Here is a 23,508-nt window from a genome sequence, read left to right on the forward strand (position 1 = left end):
GGAGAGTTAAGAAGCCTTCTTTTATACAAGATTCTTGATAAAGTTGCACTTTTTTTTTATCAAAACACTTATCAATTATTTGGATATGATTTAAAAAATATATTTTATGTTTCTAATATTTTTAAGTTCGATAAAGAATTATAAATACTTATGTGCTTGTCATAATTTTCTCTAAAAAATAAAACAGTTTATCTTAAAAGTTCGCGATATTGTCAGACCCATAATTGTTAGTTATCATATAAAAACAGAATTAATTTCCATGCTGAAATATTGATGTTTCAAGTTTTCACCGATTGTACCATTAACTTTTAACGACTGACAGTCACCAATAAAAGGTGGTGGCGCGGGCCACCCCCTTTGACTGGCCGTAAAAAAGAAAGCCATATCTAAATTTTGTCATATTTAAATATGCAAATCAAATATTTTAAATATTTAGATCAATAACTCCGTGGTCAGACGCTTTCATAAAATGCTATTTTAGTATATATATAAATTGAGATTTTTAACAAAAATGTGATGGTATTTATCCCTAGATTACTAAACTATTTTACAAGTGACGTTGTTACTAAACATTCGTAAAAATTACGACGTAGAAATTCAACAGCAATAAATAAGATAACCAAAAACCTTAATTCTTTTAGAAGTAACTATAAGCTTTATATTTTTAAAAGTAACATTTTTATATTTGAGGGATCACGTTATAATGAAAAAAATGCATATGAGAAAAGTACTGTGAAACAGGGGGCGCGGTTTAAAAAATACATAATTAAATATTTATAGTGATTTTTAAACAATGTTACATTTGAATTATATTATCAAAATTAGTTTAAAACTATGTTCTACATATTAATTACAAAAATAAATGTTAGGTCAACACATTCTCTCGTAAATCACGGTTACATTTCAACACTTTCCCTAAAGATTCACGCATGAGATAACAGCTTTAGTGTTAGGAAATATTTTGGGTCCTAAATGTGTTAAGTGAATCTGATAAAGTAAAGGTGTACCGGATGGAATGTGTAACAGTATTCGCATGAACTAGTAGATTACATGGATAATGTTTATCATGGGACAACCGCTTGTTCAGCTAAACACATACACATGGAAGAAGTTTTATCAATTAATTTTCGGGAAAAACACGCAATTTTTCCATTAAATATTAAAAGATTGTACAAGAGACCAGAAATCAACACAAACCTATTTAAAAGTAATACTTTTGGAAATTATAATATAGATTAAATTAAAAGATTGATGAATTAAAGAATAAAAATCTGCGATGTTGAAGCTGTTGTGCGATGGGAAAGAGAAAGAAGACGTTTCTGGAGAAATCATGTGGGAAAAGCGAGTTCGGATCGAGTGGTGCAGACCCCCAGGAAGACCACCTAAACGATGGAGGGATAGCTGGTCTTCCACCTCCCAGGAGCGGACCGGAGAATGACAGGACTTAGTCCTAAAAAAAGAAGGAGAAGAAGATAAATTAAAGATTGAATTATAATTTTTAACAATTTTAAGATGAATTAAAAGATTGTTGAATTAAAATATGAAATATAAGATTGAGTGAGAGAGTATCAAGGATACTTAAAACATTTATTTTGAAATGGCACATTTTTTGATCTTTATAAGAGCGATATTGCAGTTTTTATCAAATATAAAGTTTTTAAATTTGATGCTATTTTCGTTAGCCTGGCGGCCAATTAAAAAAGATAGATATCATGAATTACGGTAAAAAAGTGGAAATAACTTTTAAGTGTAGAAACCCAGATTTGTGAGCAAGTATTTGGACACACTCAAAATGTTCCATACAGTTTCTGATTTAATGCATAATTTGTCTTAATATCACTTATGCACCCACATTTGTTTTAGTTTTATACTTGAGAATTTTAGAGATGATATATTTTTGTTATACACACGTTTTTCAAATTATTCAAGTTCTTGTTTTGACCATAGAAACATCTCTAGTTGAGAATTCTTACAAAATGATAACATGAAAAGAAATATTCTACAGAAACCTCTTTTTAACGAAGCGAAATTAAACACAACAGTGGTGAAAACATTTCTTTCATTTTTCATCGCAGAGCATAATGGTCGGTAGCTACCCTGATTGTAGAACCTACTTACTTAAATACAAAACTTTAAAATATTTTTTTCAGGTTTTCTTTTAAAAAAAATATATATATATATATATATATATATATATATATATATATATATATATATATATATATATATATATATATATATATATATATATATATATATATATATATATATATATATATATATATATATATATATATATATATATATATATAAATATTTATAAGCGTCAAATGAACCAGAAAAAAAAGAGAAGTGACACATTAATTAATATATGTTTATATTAACTTAATGTATGTTTATTTTCCCAGTGCTAGAGAGTATAAAATTTATTAACAACTGTCAAAAAAGACGGAAACCTCCATAAGGAATGGAGGGCAGCGTCTTTTGCTGGTTTGTTTAACAGATGGCGCTGCCATAGAAAACAAATCGTCAATATTTTAATGAAAAGAACTGTCAAAATTCAAAACAATTGGGGAATAACTTAAGGAGATTAAAATGGTTAGTAAAAACGATTTCTATTTATCATGATTATTTACATTTTATAGAAACATAAGTATCGATATTTTTGCAATAAAAATTGGATTGTTTTTAAGTAAGAATACTTTATATATAAATATATATATATATATATATATATATATATATATATATATATATTATATATATATATATATATATATATATATATATATATATATATATATATATATATATATATATATATATATATATATATATATATATATATATATATATATATATATATATATATATATATATATATATATATATATATATATATATATATATATATATATATATATATATATATATATATATATATATATATATATATATATATATATATATATATATATATATATATATATATATATATATATATATATAAATAAATTAAGGATTTATGTGTCATTTAAGGTTTTGAAATTTGGAAAGATTCTTACATACATATCATGAAGGTTTCTGCTAAATAAAAAAAAACTAAATTTAACCATAGATGGTGCCTAGAAATCTCTCGTCAATTAAAGGATATAGGAATATAATTTCCCAGATTTGAGCACTGAGGTTTTCATTCATGGGTTGAATGGTGAATGTAACACGTGTATGTTATTTCATTCCACAAAATTTATGCTTTCAATAAATAATATAGGTAAATTTGTTGGTTTTAATAATAATTTATTTTAAAAATATCTGAAAACTTTTCTAAACAATCTGCAAAACAAAATATCAATAATTTTATTTAAAGATTTAGTGCTTAATTTGTTGAACTTCATTTTAATTTATATATTAAATGTTAAAATCAATCACTCATTTTTAGCGTCTACTAAATTGTATTTTATTATTAAAATAACATTAAAATAAAAATTGTGACAATTGTTTCACCTTATGACGGCATTAAAACGGTAAAATGGTTATGTATCCGTTCTATTTAATGAAATTTATGTTTGAAATTCATATTAAAAAAGGTGGGTGATAATTAATTGTAGCTACTTTAATTAACTTATATTCAGATATTTATTTCTGTACATTTGAAGGTTTTTTTAAACAGAAATATCTATGAAAATACTTCATCACGATGTCGTTAAGGGATGATATCTACATGCAATGTTACCATGTATTAAATTGTTAAATCATACACTGATTTTTTGAGTCTACTAAGTTATATTTTATTTAAAAAAAAACACAAAAAATTAATGTTTAAAAATGCCTGTAATTTTTTTTATTATTTTTATACATTTATTTCAATCCCAATTTTTACATATTTAGAACATTTTTTTTGCAGAGACCCACCACGCCACCTTGAGTGTCTTGTTGGTGGAATTCTTTTTTAATACATTTTTTATTGTTTTTTAACGATTATAACTAATATACACACAAAAAAGAGAGAAAACTTAAGAATATAAACATTTTACAATTTTCATAAAATGAACTCTTGATCATAAAATTTATTTTTACGTGTTTTTTTTTAACAGTGTTTGATTTAACATTTAATACACAAATTAATTATAAATCGTTACGACGACAACTCCATCCTAGGAACGCGAAATACTGAGTACCCAGTGTGATGCATTGAGTCGTTCATATGTGAAACAAGGAATCTGAAGCACTTTGCTAGATTAGTTACCTCGGATTTCTGCCACAAGACGTCTCCTTCCATCGAGTTCACATTCGTGTTTACTGAATAACTTTTACATTTTACTCAAGTAATATATCTCTGCAATCCGTGGCGAGAATCGCGATATTCTTAAGGGCGTTCTTTTACCTTCAACTTCTATCAATTTATCAATTTGTCAACTTGGTTTTACAAGGAATATAAAGCATTTTTTTTCAAAGAATCTGTACTTCTACATTACATAAGAGGTTAAAATACTTAATACATACTGTATTCCTTGATATAAACAAATAATTATTCTTAAAATGTATTTTTTTTAAATCACTAATAATAATATAAATATTATATTTCATCTTCCATATCTGAGATCTACCCAAGCTCCTTTGCCTCACCGTCAAAATATTTTGACTTTTGTAAAGTAGATAATAGAGGAAATGGCTGCAAACTAATCCCAGGATTGAAACCAGAGAAGAAGAAAGTAGATAGTGTTTTAATATTATCAGACGAAATAAAGAAGCGGTTAACTTCGAAACCGGTAGACATTATAATTAAGTTATAATAAAATATTTATGGTGATTTTCAAACAAAAGTTATATTTTAATTATAAAATGGAAAATCATAAAGCTTCAAATATAAATTAAAAATAATAATACAGTGTTTTTTTTCTTTTCAAGCAACATTCTGAAAGGAATCACCTCTACATCTGAAAAAATCTTCTTTTTAATGATCTTAAAAAAACGTCTGAAATTCAAATATCTCTCATTGGAATCCTAACATTCTGTCATAGAATAATTTTTTTAGCTTTATTTTTTCTTTCAAATCCTTACTCGATCCTAATTTCTTTGCCTTTCTTGTGTTCATCAATATACAGTTTCATAAACATGTATATTAAAATAAAAACAATTGTATAAGTATATAGTTTTTTCCACTTTATTTTATTTGACCAGTTATCGGGTTTCACCGTTACCGTCATAATCAGACTGACGATGTCTGTAACAATGAAACCCGTTCACTGGTCAAATTAAATATACATGGAAAAAAAATTTACAATTATTATTTTATTATATAAAATGCAGTTCCACCATTAACTGCCAACACAATTTTGATCTAAGTTTCATAAAAATACAACATTGTTATTTTTTGATGATCTATCTTCTTCTTCTTCATCTTGGTGTAGACCTTGTAGTCTATTTTTAAGAGGGATTAGCCTCCTGCGATGTCGATTCCCAGCCATCGACCCATATCTTTAACGTTCTGCTCGGGAGTTGTCTACCGTGGGGTTGGCCGTACAGTGGGATGTAGGGGAGTCTGTATGGTTCCATTCTCCTCACATGCGCTTACCATTGTCTCCTTCGATTTATACTGCAACTTATTGTAATGGATGTTTTTTGCGTTTTTATTTATAATTCTTACCCATATCTGCACCTAATAGTGCATAGGGCACTCTTGATCATTATTTACATTAGAAGACAGGGTGATCTCTCCTGCACTTCAGGGAATAGTCCAGGGTTATTTTAAATATATATTGGCGTGTAAAATCACTAACGTTTATTCTCAATCCCTCCCCCTTGGGAATCGAACCCGGGATCTCCAGCACGGTAACTAAACACGTTAAACATTACACCACGGAAGACGATATAACATTTCCTTATAAAGAAGAGATAAATGGATACTTAATTGAAACCGCTATAAAAGCAGAAACTTTAACCAGTATCGCAAGTCAGTTTTTTTTGGTTGGAAAATAAAGCTTATTAGCAATAAGCCCGCCAACGTACATTTATTCCATACAAGAAGTTTGAAATATAAAAATACATAAATAATTGTTAAGCCTATCACATTAATACTGGTTTATTCTTATTTATGATTAAGACAATACCATACAGTGCCTTATATACTTATCAGTGTGCGTATCGTGAAAAAGATAAATTAATTTTTTGTTATTTATTTTCATTTGACTTCATGGCTTGGCGTTTCGTTTGTTTCGGATCACAAAAGAGAAAGTTACTACACTAGAGTTACCACTAAACTTAGTTTAGTGCGCCAGCTACCCACAGAAACAACGACCGTGAACGTAAGGTGACGCGACAAGAAGAAAATTGCAGATTTACGCAAGAAAATGCGGCACGCGAACGAAATAAAGTTTGGAAACAGAATAATTCTGATTTTTCTTGAAGTTTCCAGAGCCCCGAGGCAGAATTTCGCAAGAAGATTTGTTCTCGGGTCTCGACATTGCGTTTAAGGTCTTTTCACATTGAAATTTTATGCATGGAAAACAACTTAGGCTTTTTGTGGGAGAGAATATAAATTCGTCACATTCGCTAAACATAGTACTTATATACCGACAACCGAATCGTCGTTAGAATAATGAAATAAGAAAAGCATCGTTACATTTTTTTATACTTCCAAATGGGAATTATGCAGAAAAAATATTCTCTGAATAATTGGATAGCGAAGTTAACATATTCATAAATGATAAAATGTGTATACTTGTGTATATTTTCAGAAAAGAGTTTATTATTGTTACTGTCTATAAGGAATTTAAAAAAAACCCTTACATGATCTTTATCATGAACTATAGATTCATTTAAAATGACGATTAAAAAAAGTATTAATTCGATGTTGTATACTCATATGAGAAGTACTATTTTTTTCATACTGCGTATCAATAGAACGTAAAAGTGATGAAGTGGGTAGGTACTATAACCAATTTTTCTAGCTATGACTAAGGCATAATTAAATGTAAGACTTGTTTTATTGATTGACGCTAAATTGTTTGTTTTGCGTTTCGATTTATTTATATTTATTTACCACCTTGGGTTTTATCGCAGTATTATCGCATAATGATAAACACCGCCATATAAGCTGAATAAAATTGGAAAATACCAAATTCTCGCATTAAATTACACTCTTGCTCTATATCACCCGCGGAAAGCCTTAATAAAAAATACCAGATTATAATAATATTAAGTGTCATCGCAACTAAGTATTTTCTCTGATATTTATTTTACCATACACTATTCAATAACGAATTATATATTTATAAAATGTGATTTAAAAAAAAACGAAATTACGATTTTCATGAATAAACTTTTGTACTGAATTATATTTTTTTTAAATATGATTTAATCAAAAATATCAAGAACTGTGAAAAAAAAGATACGATAAAAAAAATTGAAAATGAAATAATTTTTTGAATTTCTTATTAGTAAGTTAATTGCACATATTAAAAAAATGTAAATATAGTTTTGTGAGTTATCGAGTTTATGCCTTGATTCCATGAAATAAATTTCACCTATGTTCAATCGGATATATCTATGTACAAGATCCTTACTCAGTTACTGGTCAAATTATAAGCTGGCGTTTCTCAGTTTGTTAAAAAAATCTTGGATTCGGATCTTGCATACATCCAAAAAGGATGTCTGCTAAATAAAAGCTTTCTAAATCTAACACAGATGGCTGCTGTAAACTCACATGAACTGTGTCATGAGATAGATCATGTATTTAGGAGTTCCATAAGTTTGAGTAGTGCGGTCAATCAATAAAGTGATCACACAACTATGAGGTCATAAGCCCTATAATCCCTTTATTCAGACTTTCTTATTCTTCATCATGTATGTTGTTGTGTCGAAAAAAATCTGTATGAATTCCAAAAATTTGTGTAGCGTGGTTATCAATCACAGGTTATGTTATTTTCGTTTGATTTTTTTTTAATAAGTATTTTCGATATTTCAAGAAAGTACAACTCATTTCCTGAGGTAACCATAAATAAACCATATTTATTTACATTTGGATCTTCATTCTAACAGCTTTCGCCAAAAACCCATTCAATATTTTAGCTGGAACAATCTTTATAAATGAAAGTGAAGCTGTATATATTTTTCTAATTTACGTCATAACCAAGTTCCCGCCGTCCGGGTTAAGTATGCTACAGAAAAATTTCCGGATTTAATTATTAAGTGTGCATACTACGGCTCGCTCTCGCGAGGATAGAGGGGAAATGGAACATCAAGTAGAATATTCCGTGTAACGATTGTGCCATTTATTCCGAAATTACAAAATACAGCATCATTTTTACTATGTATTTTCTACTTCACGATAACTCGTACAATAATGTGCACATTTCAATGAGTATACAAACTTGTGAATCGTTATGAAGTCAGCAATCTAAGCGTTTTCAGGCGTTTCCATTTAATTCAATATACACTTATATGCTTATTGTTGGGGTTTACTCAATACTTTATAAAAAAAAATCTACTGACCCTTACCGTACTCAATGGTGCATAGGGTATTGAATCAAATTGATGCAATTTTAATTACATTTCTAATTATATAAAGGCTAGGTGATCAGTCTTACCAGTCCAATTTAATCTGTATTAACAAAATGTATTTGTTCGTTTGTTCACAATCTTAAATCGCTAATCATTACGTATAAATGATCCGGGGTTCAGATCTTGCAAACATTATAAAAAGGTCTCTTCTTTATAAAATCTTTCTCGATCCCACACAGATGGCTTTTATGAACTCATATGTACTGTATCATGAGATTAATCATATATCTAGGTGTTTCGAATAAATTAATAGTGTAGTTGTCAATCATAGGTAGGATGGTGAATGTTGCACGTGTGTAAATTGATCACTTAACCGGTCTATGACAGGTCATAATCCCTATAAATACACAGACTACTATGTTCTTCTTCATCTATGTTGAGATGTAAAAAAAGTTATATTTATAGTTTTCAAAACCCAGAAAGTTTCATTTAAAACGCGCTAGCGTCTCACGCACATAAAACTTCTGCCAGGATCGCATAATATTGTCACAGATATGTCTCCATTCCATATCATTATTGTACTGTAGTGCGAATTTGAAAAATCACACGGTTAGCGTGTTAACGTGGCCCCAACTTCTAATAATATGATCGCATATAAAACTTTTACCAGGATCACATAATGTTGTCAGATATGTTCCATTCCATCCATGCCTCCATAGTATCGTACTGTGAATTTGAAAAATCACACGGTTCGCGTGTTAACGTGGTCTCATCTTCTTATAATATGATCGCATTTAAAACATTTACCAGGATCACATAATGTCGTCACAGATATGTTCCATTCTATACCTCTATTGTACCGTAACGCGAATTTGAAAAATCGCACGGTTCGCGCGTTAACGTGGCCCCATCTCCTCCCGTGGATTTATCCCGGTAGGTACGCCGGACCAGGTAGGTACGGCGTGTTTACACTCAGATCGCGCTTGCTGGGTAATGTTTAGCGGGAATTTAGAATTTTATGAGTGTATATACTATTTTTGACCGCGCAGAACAGCGTTCGGTAAACAGAATATTAATGCGCTACAAATGGTCGGGATGTGTTTTAATGGACATTTTATTGGCACCACATTTTTATGGTTACACCATTTCTTGACGCCTTTCAATCTATTTCGCTAATGCAAAATGAAGTCATCACGTTTTTTGTGTTTATTGCACTATTATAGGTTTTCAGTATTTTATTCATCAAAACAGATCCGTTTCAATCATACTAAAATATATTTTATTTTATTTAGTTACTAGCTGTACCCGGCCACACCTTGCAGTGGCTTAGTTTTCTTGAATAGAAACTAAAGGAAATTTAAAGCACACATTTCTTATTTGTTTAATTTCTAAATGCTTCAATGGAAAGAATGCTTCAAATAAAAAAGGCAATATGGAAAACGGTTAGTACTTACATACATAACATGTCCACCATATGGTTTTGCGTCAAAATCCCGAATCTAAACTCCCGCAAATCAAAACACCTTTTAATACACAATCAAAATGTAACTTTGTTTTAAAATCACTATAAATATTTTATTATAACTTAATTATTGAATAAAAAAGCGGTTTAATAAAAAAGCGGTTAGCTTTGAAACCGGTAGACATTATAATTAAGTTATAATAAAATATGAATAGTGATTTTGAAACAAAGATACATTTTAATTATAAAATGGAAAATCACAAAGTTAGTGCTTCAAATAACAATAATATATATAAAACTTTAAAACTTTTATCCTACGCTATTTGTTATCAGCAACTCGTTTCTTTTGTCCAATCGAGTTAAATGGAAAATAAAGAAAAAGACACACATTTCTAATATATTTCATTACACAATGCTTGTGAATGAATGAAAATATACAATCCATTAGTGAATAATGCATTCGAAAACAATGAAAATTCTTAAGTGAATGTGATGTCCTGAAGTGATATCACCGTCAAAAAGCACGCTATCCGCCATGAAAAATTATCAGTATCGCGTGTATTGCTGTTAGGTTTAACAGATGGTGCTGCCACTGAAATTTAAATAGCTATTTGCAAGCTATTTTAAAAAATAATATCGAAAAGGGTGCACGTAATCGAAAGTAAAGTTGAGTCAAATTTTCTAAGCAATCGGTGATTAACTTAAGGAATTAAAGATTTTTAACAAGTTTTATCATTCACAGAAGCACAATTATATAAATTCATTATTTGACTCCAAACCTGAGAGTCTAATGCTCGAATTATAAAATATGCAACAGGCAAAACATATAATATACCACACACACTCTCCTTATCATTTATCAATCGCTTTGTATAAAACCACTTAAAAATACTACTTCATGACAGCCGGTAATCATTAAGTAGTGAATGATAAAGAAAGTGTTATTTTACCATTCCACAATGTTCACAATGCTTTTAATTTACAAAATACATGCCATACCTTTTTAAATCTTTATTTTAACAATAAAACATGATTGGTTTCATCCTTATTTTTGGCATATAAAATATAAAATGTCGAATGTGAATTATTTTATGTAAATATTTATCTGATTCGATTTTCTTTTTTTTTCAGAATATGTCGAAGTCCATCATGGCTGATTACCAACTGAAAATCGGCAGAAAGGAAATGGATTTAAAGTTTAAATAATATTAATTTAATAGTAAATTAAAATACCAAGTAAAATTATAACATTTAATAAGTTTAAAATAATCGATTTTAATAGATATACGTAAAATTAATAAAATATAATTTATCGTTTGTAGATGTTATAAGCGTGAAAAATGGAGTTCTGACCGCGCGAGAAGAGTGTTGAATCTTTCGCGAGGACACCGTGAAAAATGGAGTTCTGACCGCGCGAGAAAAGTGTTGAATCTTCCGCGATGACGCTATTCAAGGTTCAACTGAGTGCTTGAGTCCGAGATGTCGTATTACGGGTACAGGGGTAGCGGTCGGACGTCCGTCCCGGGGTCGGCCGCCGGGTCGGGCTCGCCCTCGGGGGTCGGGTCGGACTCCGACGGGCAGGAGACCGAGACGGGCAGCTCGGGGAGCAGCTCGTCGTCGGGGCCGGCGCTGCCATATCCCGGCTTCACGGAGGTGGCGCTTAATTACCTGACGCAGGACACCAGGCCGAGGAACTGGTGCTTGAAGCTGATCACCAATCCATATCCTTTTCAAAGAGCCATTTAAAAAAAATCACACAATTTTAAACTTCTGTTTAACGGTCTATTGTATATCAGTGTAAAAAATATTATTTCAAAGATTAACGTTAAAAAAGCATATGCAGAAACTGAAGAATACTACTAACCAAAAAATTATTTTTTTCGTAATCCTAATAAATATTACGAAAGATTACGAAATTTTTGTAAAGGTAATTTTTTAATATCTCTACAAAAATTTTCGCGTTAGCTATATGGTAGGAATAACAAATCATTTTATTTAAGAATATCCAAGGAAAAAACTGGTAAGTGATATATCTTTTAAAATTTATAATTTAATATTTATTTTATTTCAAGGAATGATTTACATTGAAGCTAACTTGACCATTCAATGTGATTTCGTGTCGTCAATATGTCAACATTGCTTTTAGTAATTGATTTTACGTCTCACAGTATATGTATCATACTTCGTTACGATTTCTTATATGACAAACGACGTAGTCTGCAAAAAATACGGGTTTATAAAATAAGATCAAATTAATGATAAATACACAAAAAATATGAATATTGTATTAATGTTATATCAATATTCGTCCTTTAAATATTTATATTTATCTCAGCTCTCGTCATGTTTGTAAAGGAATATAGGTACTGCTATTATCAATTCAGATGCATTTTAAGGTAATGAAATAATTGTTCTAAAAGCCCAAGTTATTTAACTAAGGAGTAATTAAAATTTCTCTGGGTAAAAACAACATTTTGCATTCCACAGCATTTTCAAACACCGTTTCTGCGGCGCGTATCTGCGTTGTAATTATTAATTTATATTTGTATTATTAATTTATATATATCACATATAGCGTTAAAGTTAAATTTTTACATTTTATTTTTAATACCACTTTTTCATAAAATCTATTGTAGCACGTGTTTCGATGCATTCCGAATCATTGAGAAAATACCGTGTTTCATAATGATGCGGAATGCATTAAAACGTTTGTCACAACAGATTTTAAGAAAATACTTCTTGTGGAATTTACCTATTTTAATTTAATTTTAAAAAGTAAAACATTGCCACAAAGTGATTGCCGAATCAATCAATATAACATATTGATGTTAAACAAAGTAAACTTCAACTTCAAACCCCTTATTCACACCTTAATGGTCCATAGGGCACTGTATCATGAAGGAAAGGTGAATAGCCCTCCGCTTCAGGTACCAGTCTAGGGTAATATTGAATAAATATTACAGTAAAAAAATCACTTATATTTGTTTGACTTCCCCTCCTGTGAATCGAACTCGGGACCTCCAGAACGGTAGCCGAGTGTGCTGACCATTACACTACGGAGGCGGACAAGCAATAAAAAGTAACCAAAACAAACCTTGAAATAAAACAAAGTAAACACATATTTTTTTATTATTTTACTGAAAATAAACAATGAAATTTTTAGTTAATTTGGCGTCTTTTTGAAAAAGTCGAGTAGATAATTCTGTTATAGTGTTGTAGTTTTTATCACATTTTCCCACTTCAACAAACAGTAACAAGGTGGAGAAACCCTTGAGATCTTTATGCGGCCAGAACTCGTTGACCTGCAAACAATTGAAGAATGGGAAGGTGTTGAGATTTTATCTTATTCTATTCAGACATCGTCGAATGTTTTCCAACTATCGCGCACTATCTAGAGAACCGTTTTAAGATAGTATATATTTATAAAATATAAAATATATACAATTTATATGTTTTTAATATACTTTATAAGTAAAATAAACTATGGTCTCTAACGGCGACTAGTGAATCTTCAACAAAGACATAAATGTATAATTAAAAAAAAAGATTAATATTTGTAGGGTTGAAAAACCCTATCTCTTCTTTTGTTCGGGATGCAAATTAATTGGAAACAGAAATAAAAGCAATAGCCAAAGGTAAAAAAATAAAATTATGAGATGAATTGAATGTAGGTTAATAATTGAATACTAAAAACTTATGATTTTGGTCTCGGACGATTCAGGTTTTAAGCCTTTTGTATCAATTAATTCCTGTCTCGTTTTAATTTTAGGAAAAAAATATAAGGTAGTTAATTTATTTCATTAATTGATTTGGCAATCACTTTGTGGTAATATTTATCCAAATCAATTTAAGTTTTTATCGGTAATTACCACAAGTTTAGTGGTATTTACCAAATAAAACTAATATTAAAAAAGTAAATTTGTATTGAATTTTTGAATAAATTATTTATGCTTCAGAGAAAACATTTTCCCCCCTTGAAGATGGGTACTTTCATGTGCTTATAAAATAAAATCTACCATTGTTTCACCGTTGCAGGATCGCCAAAATGTTTAACTTGAAAGTTACATGTAACCACTACTCTCTGTGTTTACAGTAACAAAACCTCATTCAGTATGTATGAAGCCGTGTCCGCATTTTCCATAATACTGCGCTCGTTCATATATTCCATTAACTCGGATAATCAGAGGCTTAGTGCGGGCGAGTCTAGCTGCTCGGTAGGATAGCGAGCGTCGTTAGCTGAGCCCACATCCGTTGAAGCCACCCTGTAGGAACTGTCTTAATGACTGACTTATTCCTACGTTTTACTATGAGCTATGTCAAAAGTATCAACTCAGTTCGAGTTAAGGTTTGTAACGATTTCATGAAATTTAGTGGAGCGTTTCATTTCAACTCTAACTTAAGCTTAAAATAAATTAAATAATTTGATTACCAAGTGCAGGAAAGGATTTTGACAATATGAAAAAAGTTTTTATAATTTATTTTTAAGCACTAGCTTTGTGATTTACCATTTTATAATTTAAATGTTACTTTAAAAAAAAAATACTTTTAAAATATTTTATTATAATGTCTACCGTTTTCGAAGCTAACCGCTTCTTTATCAAGACTGATTAATACTTTAATACTATCTTAACGAAATTCAAAATATTTTGACGGCCAGGCAAAGGAGCTTGAGTAGATCTCAGGTGGTTTTATTTTGTTTTCTACCCAAGCTTCTTTACCTAACCGTAAAATATTTTAAATTTTGTTAAGTAGATAGTGTTTTAGTATTAATCAGTCTTGATAAAGAAGCGGTTAGCTTCGAAACTGGTAGACATTATTATTAAGTTAAAATAAAATATTTATAGTGATTTCAAAACAAAGTTACATTTTAATTATGAAAGGATTTTTTAAAGTAATTTTCTCCTTTCATGTGCAATTTGACGAGATTTAACTCGATTTTCTTTATATGAATGTAAGGTGAATATTCCCACGCGCTAGATTCACAGATGTATGTATGAGTTGAATACATTTGTTAAAATGCAGATAACATTAAAAGAGGTCAGATTAAATGACACTACCGCTTTATATCGTCCATGTTCAGCGTCAGTCGCTTACTACAAAAATGTCAGTTTTCTGTTGACCAAAAAGTCACTGAATTTTACAAACTAGTCTATTTGACAAATCAGGCATTGTAAATATCTATTCAGTATCTTTTTTATAACTTGCTGAGGTATATTCTGTTAAATAACAGATGTATAAATATATTTGCTCGAATTATTACTTAAAAAAATTGAGAATATGTTTTTCAAATGCTGAAACTTGTATTAAAAAACCAATTAAAACTGCAAAAGTTTTTAACCTTCTGAACTTACATTTTTTCCACCTCCGTAGTGTAATGATCAGCACGCTCAGCTACCGTTCTGGAGGTCCCGGGTTCGATTCCCAAGGGGGGTAAAATAAATAAAAGTGATTTTTTCACTGTAATATTTATTCAATAGTACCCTGGACTGGTACCTGAAGCGGAGGGCTGATCACCTTTCCTTCATGTGTAAACGATCAAGATAACACTGCGTTTATATGACGCAGTTCCCCATGCACCATTGGGTGCGGATAAGGGTTTGAATGAAATGAAATAGACTTACTTTAATCATAATATTAAAAAATTGATTTGGTGTACGTTAGACGAATTAATTTATTTAAAAGAATACGGGTCAATTTTTTTATCCGAGATTTTTGTTGTTGAACAGATTAGAGATATTGAAATTAGATTAACATCAGTATTATCCAGATCTTAAGTACCTATAGTTCCACTTTTACTATTCACTAAAAAAAATCCTTGACCCGTCTATATTTTTTGCAGTTTTTTTACATATAAGTTACAAATATATATAAAAATTATGATAATTTTACAAGTACGTCGATTAATTTTGCTCAAATAAAGGGTCTGTTTGTCAACGCCATCTTTATTTTTAATTCCTTTTGTATGTCGCTCATTTTGTACGTTTAATAGCAAGATAAATCCCCATCTGGGCCAACTTTTCTGTAACATTTGTTGTAGGACGGAATCCTGTTTCAGAGGAACAATAAAAGTATTTAGTAAAGGAGCGCTGCTAAGTTCCTCTATTATGCTCCGTAATATCCTTACATTGAAAGTTTACCTTGGGAGGCTTCACCGCAGTTTAATTGGCATCCAATTGTACTCTTAGCTCGAAGCTTGCACATCTTGGGAATCTTATGAAGTAAAACACCATTCCCTTTCTTGTCGACAATTGAAGTTTTTATTTAGTTTAGTGAGTTTATAACTAAGGTTGAGTTATATTGTGTAGGTTTGACTAATGTCGAAGACCACTGGTTTCCAACTTTTTTATCGCCGCGTACGATAATTTTACCGCTACGCCCTGGTTTATTAATTTCAATATGCATTTAAAATAAACAGTTACACCAAAAAATAAATAAAAAGTGCATTTTGACACCCACCACCTATCACTGTATGGCAAACCTCAAGGTAGATGACCTCTGGGCAGACCACCAAAGAAATAGATTTACAGCTGGGAATCGGCATCGCAGGAGGCTAATCCCTCTTAAAAACAGGTCACAAGGCCCATACCAAGCAGAAGAAGAAGAAAAAGCATTTTGACAATTTAACATAGATGAAGTTGAGTATTTACAGGGCTTACGACCTGGCAAGGCTGGTTTAAGTGTTCACATGGATGATTCTAACATATTTAAGGGGTAGAAAAATGTAGTCCAAAATTTTTTGTTGAACTTTGGGTTGTTTGTTTTAAGGAAATTTAAAATTGACTACTAATGGAATGGCATTCTTTGAAATGTCAAATTGTGCAAATTGTGAGTTGGGTGATTTCTGCTTAACGTTGTCCATTTGGACTAGTATCGGTTCGCGACCCGAGGGTTGGGGACCGCTGTTATAGACCAACAACTATGAGTTCTGTACAAGAGGCTGTTCAGGAGAAGATAAGGACGTTTTCATAATTCGGAGAAAAATGTGTAGACGAAAAATGGGCAGAGCTCAACAAATGGACCCTTACTTATCAAACCCTCAGAACGACGTGACACATTTACAGTTGGGACTTTTATTTTGCATGAGGTCGGCTGCAGGGTTATTTGCAAATAAGTTTTTTCTCTTTTTATGAATAAATGAACTGTCATTATATTATTTTTTGACATCTCATCAAAGATGAAGAAGAATATGGAAGTCTGGGCATTTACGGGGCTGACGACCGTCATAGGCTGGTTTAAGTGATCACTTTACACACGTGTAACATTCACCAATTCTACCCATCATTGACAACCACACTACTCAAATTCTTGATATATCCCTCACTCCTTTCAAGAACGTCATAAATCAAAAATCGTAAATTTTCAGTTGTGCGTGTTTTCGGAATGCCCATAAAAAAAGAGGCACATTTTTAACTTAATATTTACCCGCTACAGGACATAAAGTGATGTTTTTGGATTTTGAAGAAAAGGTATAGTTTAATTATTCTTTGAAATATACTAAATATTTTTCATATGGAGAAAAAGCCTTCAGGTTTTACCTAAAAAGATCTGCTGCACAGAAAAAAGTTCTTTACGTGGTTTGATATTTATTTTTAATAAATTGTATTATATTTTTAAACATTAAAAACGATCTCTTGAAAAATCAAATTTTTTGATTTATGACGTTCTTGAAAGGAGTGAGCGATATATGAACCAATTTAGAAACCTTGTTCTTGAATCACTAGAACTTCACTAGAGACATCTATTGGTGAGATGTAAAGAAGCTCTTTACTAAGCAGAAACTCTTATATTAGTATGTGAGGTCCGAATCCTGGATTATAATCACACATGAGAAACGCCAGAAAATACCATTTTCATTTTTATTATTAAGCTTATAATTTGACCAGATAATTTATTTACAACATTTTGAGTGTGTCCAAATACTTGTCCAAATATTTGGACACACTCAAAATGTTGTAAACTGTCATTATGTTTTCAGAGATAAAAAATGATGTTTTGATATTGAGAGAGGTGTTAATTCAGAAAATATTAACTTAAAAATATGCCACTTTTGCTGGGATTACATTTTCTGGGCATTTCGAAAACATGTACAACTGAAAATTGACGAATTTTGATTTATGACGTTCTGGAGTGAGCGATGTAACATATTACTAGTTGTATGGATGTAGATATTGTAGATAACCCTATAAATATGCTAGGACAGACGAGTGTGATATTCTATCCTCTTTGCTTATCCGTGCAGAAAGCGGCGTGATGATAATAGTAGGAAAATTATTCTAGATTTTTACTTATTTGTTGATTAGGAATGAACTAAATAAGACGACACGATTGAATTTTAAAATTAACTCAAGAAAAAAAAAACTTCCAAAAACGTCATTTTTATTTTCTAACCCATATCTGCACCCTATGGTGCAAAGGGCATTATTTCTTACAAAGGCAGTTCTAGTGATCGTTAAACACACGAAGAAAATATTATTTTTTTGACATCTCATCAAACATGAAGAAGAATATGGTAGTCTGAGCATTTACGGGGCTGACACAAATTAATAATACAAAAAATAACTCCTTTAATTGGAGAAAATCCAGATTTGTGAACAAGTATTTGGACACACTCAAAATGTTGTACACGAAGGATATGTGATCAGCCTTTTATTTTAGGTACCAGTCCAGGGTTATATCAAATAAGTATTAGAGTAAAAAATCAGTGATTTTAAAATAAAGATCACCCTCCTGGGAATCAAACTCGGGAACTTTAGAACGACAGCTAAATACGCTAATCACTACACTTCAAATTCGGAAAAAAATCTGAAACTAATCGAGGATAAAATAAACTCAAATTTGAAACGTAATTTGTACTGTACTAGCTTAAATTAAAGTTTTATACATTATTCTTGATGCGCTTCTATCATTGTGCAGTAAACAATAAGATTTGTTTATTATTTTGTGTATTTTCTGACTGACCGAGTAATATAGTTCTTTCCGTGGTGTTTTAAAGTGCCTGGGGGTAGTAATAGGTGTACTAACTCCGAAGAAAACCATTATAGTTTCCAACTGGAGCGACATTTTAAGTCCGAGAAAGCTCTTAATGGGAATTGTCTAAGCTTTCGTGTTTTAGTATAAACGTCACTTGTGCACTGGAATATCTTTATTAACAATCTTTCAAACTTTTTCGTGAAAATGAAATATTTTCATTTAAACGATGACCCGCTGCACAGTTTATGACTGAATATGGAATGAATATACTGAAAGATTGATACGATAAAAAAATGTTGATTGTTTCATTTATGTATATAAACAATTTAAGAAAATTTGGGCAGTATGGATGTTCAATAATGGGCGAAACGGTAAACATCATACATTGATCACTTAATCCAGCTAATGCTCTGGCAAGCCCTGTGAATAGCTAGACTTCCATGTTCCCTTTCCGTGAAAAGAAGTATCTGTTGAGGTAATCAATATACGTGTTTATTATAATATAAAAGAAACGCAAAATCCAGATTATTTTTTTTTACCTTTATAATAATAATATATAAAACCCTTATCCGCACCCCAATGGTGCATAGGGCACTGTGTCTTATAAACGCAGTGTTATCATGATCAATTTACTTATGAAGGAAAGGTGATCAGCCCTCCGCTTCAGGTACCAGTCCATGGTAATATTGAATAAATATTACAGTGAAAAAATCACTTATTTTTATTTTTACCCCCCTTGGGAATCGAACCCGGGACCTCCAGAACGGTAGCCGAGCGTGCTGACCATTACACTACGGGCGGTTTTTTTTTTTTTTTTTTTTTTTTTTTTTTTTTTTTTTTACCTTTAAGGCCCTATATACCATAAACCGCAACTTAATTTTCTTTGAACCAAGGTAACATTAAACGTTATTGAATTTTTATGCTTAAAACAATGTATTGGTAATGAAAAAAAATCATCTTTCAAATAAGTAAATAGTTTCGAAAACAAAAGAGTTATTGAAAGGATGGGAGTTAAAAAATATATACTGATATTCACGGAGACACGTCCGGTACCTTACGCACCCGATTGCTTTTTGAACTGGATATTGGCTGCGAGCTCAGCCTTAAAGAAATTCATATCCGTATCATTACTCACGACCTCATATAACCCTTTTTTTTCTTTCCCTTCTCTTTAATTTCCTTTCTCAATCATGTCGAAATCCACATTTTATGAAGTTTTACTAACCGAATTTCTTCATAAAATTTTATTTTGTATATTTGAGCACTGACAAGACCAAAAGTTTCACAAAAACGGTGTTACAAAAAATCCATTTACAGCTCTATTGTCTTTTGAAAGTTTTCCCCTGCAGTAACATCTTCAGTATCCCACTTTAAGCACTATTCTTGGAAGAAGTAGACTGCTTCAAGCTTCAAACAAAGTTATGAACAAAGACATGGTTTTTATGAATCTTAAATTCTTACTTAACTCACTCTGAAGCGCCCTTAAGAGATGCACTGAAATTGTAATAAAGTTGCTGAAAATTAGGCTATAATTCCTGAAAAATATGAATAAACAATTATCTAATTTTACGATTTTAGTAGAAGTACTAAATTTCTGGAGAACGCAGTTTATTTTTCACGTAATTAAAATTTTTAAATTGTTATAATTTAATCGGACTTAAAAATTTAGGGTGTTGAGAGTAAACGTAAAAATGTTGAAAATTAACTGAAAATTTTGTTAGTTATTGACTGTAATGTTAATTTAGAATAATTATTAATAAATAGTTTAGATAGATTGTAAAATCATAAAATAATAAACGAGCTTTCAAAATAAACGCTCATAAAGTTTCAATAATAACGGAATAGTACTTATTTTTACAAAATGGTAAATTATTTTTATCTCAGAAATTTTTGATGACTGATATTGAATACGTAAAACAATTTAAATATTAAAAAATATATTTTTCTTCTTAGAATGACCTTTTTATTTGATTTTAAACCCCCTGGGTTATCAAGAAAATTTGACTAGATTACAATTGTGTATTTTAAAAATAAGTATTGCGTTGTTCGGATATATTTTTAGTAATAAGAAAGCAGAAATTTGTAACAACTAATGTACTTCGTAAGAATGATAATTTTTAAAATGAAAGCATTTATAGTGTAAAAAATTATATGAAAGACGTTCGAATGGGATATAAGGAAAGAATGCAAAGTTGAGACAAACATTATAGATAAAAATAATGAAGGTTTGTTGAAATGGTCTGGGTATGTGAATCGAATGAGTGTGGAATGAATAGTAAAACAAATTTACGAGGGAAATGTAGTAAATAGAAACAGAAAAACCGAGGGAAACTTGGCATGATCAAGTATTTAAAGCAACGATAAGCTGGCAGAATAAAATAGGAGCAAGTTTTTGTAGCTAGTACTTTCTTTCTTTAACAATGATGTGTTTTTTTTAATTATTTATTATTTAACGTTATGTAAAATTTCCCAGTCCCGAAGAAAAACTACGTAACACACGTTTCACGCGATAAATGGAAGAGTCGTTAAAATTTTGCGGCTGATAAATAAATCATTTTTATATCTGGCAACCAATATGGTTTTCAATTTATAAACAGTATTTATTATAATTTATGTTTATTACCATCCAGTGTAGTATAGTGGTGTTGATGAGGCCACAAAAATTATATGAGGAGTTGAAATGGACCTTTTCATATGACATAAAAATCCTGCAAAAGTTATGATATTTCTAACGTAAATTGTTAAAAAAAATAAAATTACTAGGTTTTAAAAGAAGGTTGACATTTAATCTGATGAACTTCAAAACTTCTCATAATTAATGCCATGTTTCTATAAAAATTAATGAAATAAATGTATTTTTTGACACTCATCAAAGATGAAGAAGAATACGGAAATCTAGGCAATTACGGGGCTGTCGACTTTAGTGATCACTTTACACAGGTGTAACATTCACCAATTCTACCCATTATTGACAACCACACTACTCAAATGTTGCTAATGGCGGACAGCGTACTTCTTGATAGCTGCAGTACATATTTATTTGTTTTCGATTGCATTTTTATTTCACAGAGATAAAATATTTTAAAGGCTTGACAAAAATTGTGTTTCTATTTTCTTGAAAGACACAGAGACATGTGGCCGGGTACAACTAGTGCTAAATAAAATAAAACAGCGTATTTACGAAACATGATCAAATCGTTTAAAGCCAACGTTGATCTTTTTGACCCTAATGAAAAGACAGGTACTTAGTTTGATAAAATTTTATTGAAAACTACTTACAGAAAACTTTAAGAAAATGCTGTTTTTAAAGATTTTTCAAGTCAGTATTATGTATTTTAATATGAGATGATACATCTATCGTTTTTTATATGAAAGAAGATGGAGGTCCGAGTATCCCAGGGCTTACGACCTGACATTAGGCTGGCTTAAGTGATTGCTTAACCCTTTGAACGCGTTAAGCAAAAAATGCAAATTTTCCATAAAAAATAAAGTACCTATTCTATAAAAAGTCTTTTATTTGCTTTTATTTGTTTAACTCATGTCTATGGCTTGTAAAAGCCAAGGACTATAGTCCATGGCTTTTACAAGCCATGGACTATAGTCGATTTACGCGTCCAAAGGAGAAAAAAATTCGTGCAGTCGATTAACGCGTCCAAAGGGTTAAGTCACTCAAATGCCAGGTCGTAAGCCCTGGGATGCTTAGACTTTTACCTTCATTTGTAAAAAAAGAAAAGAAAAATGGTTCATTTCAAGTTGAGACATCTATTTACTTGACATATCGCTCACTCCTTTCAAGAACGTCATAAATCAAAAAACTTGATTTTTCAGGAGAACGTTTTTAAAGTTTATAAATATAATACAATGTATTACAAATAAATATCAAGCCATTTACTGAACTTTTTACTGTGCAACAGATCTTTTTAGGTAAAACTTGAAGGTTTTTTCTCCATTTGAAAAATATTTAATGTATTTAAAAAAATAATTAAACAATACCCTTTCTTCGAAATGCAAAAACAACACTTTCTGCCCTGTAGCGGGTAAATATTAAGTTTAAAATATGCCATTTTTACTGGGATATAGTACATTTTCTGGGCATTCTGCAAACATGACAACTGAAAATTGACGAATTATGATTTATGACGTTCTTGAAAGGAGTGAGCGATATCATTCATACTGTGAATAATCTAGTGTCAAGTCGTTATATTAGATATATCTACGTTAATTCAACAACATTTCTTTTTATTTATTTGACTACATCAAAACCTAAGTTTTGATGAAGTCAAATATATTTTTCGCTTAAAGCTTTCAAAGACCTTCAACAACGGAAGCTAACATTTAGATCTAATGTCAACATTTTTTTAAAAAGAATTTTGAAAAACAATTCCAGTAAACTTTAGAAATAGAAGATTTTGTTTGTTTTGTTTATCCATTCTTGCTGGCTTTGTTATCCATTCAACAAACAAAATGGAACTGACAGCAATTCTGCCATCCGTGCTTAATACGTTTTTCTTAACTGTGTGAAGAAAATGCGCGATTATCTTAAAATAGAACATAATTTACATCTTTTCTGGTAG

The 23,508-nt window shown here is 30.5% G+C and overlaps 1 protein-coding gene across 1 annotated transcript in view; it reads left to right on the plus strand.

Annotated features, from left to right (window-relative positions):
• LOC148309346 (voltage-dependent T-type calcium channel subunit alpha-1G-like) overlaps positions 1 to 23,508 on the plus strand; it is a 255,740-nt gene that overhangs the window by 40,593 nt on the left and 191,639 nt on the right. Inside the window, exon 2 of the mRNA XM_088260204.1 lies at positions 11,287 to 11,685. Coding sequence (XP_088116330.1) covers positions 11,444 to 11,685 — 242 coding nt within the window. The 5' untranslated portion in view covers positions 11,287 to 11,443. The remainder of the gene's footprint in view (positions 1 to 11,286; positions 11,686 to 23,508) is intronic.

Source organism: Brachycentrus maculatus, unplaced genomic scaffold, assembly GCF_059751285.1.
Source record: "Brachycentrus maculatus isolate JH-2025_06_01 unplaced genomic scaffold, ASM5975128v1 h1tg000129l, whole genome shotgun sequence".
NCBI classification, from domain to species: domain Eukaryota; kingdom Metazoa; phylum Arthropoda; class Insecta; order Trichoptera; family Brachycentridae; genus Brachycentrus; species Brachycentrus maculatus.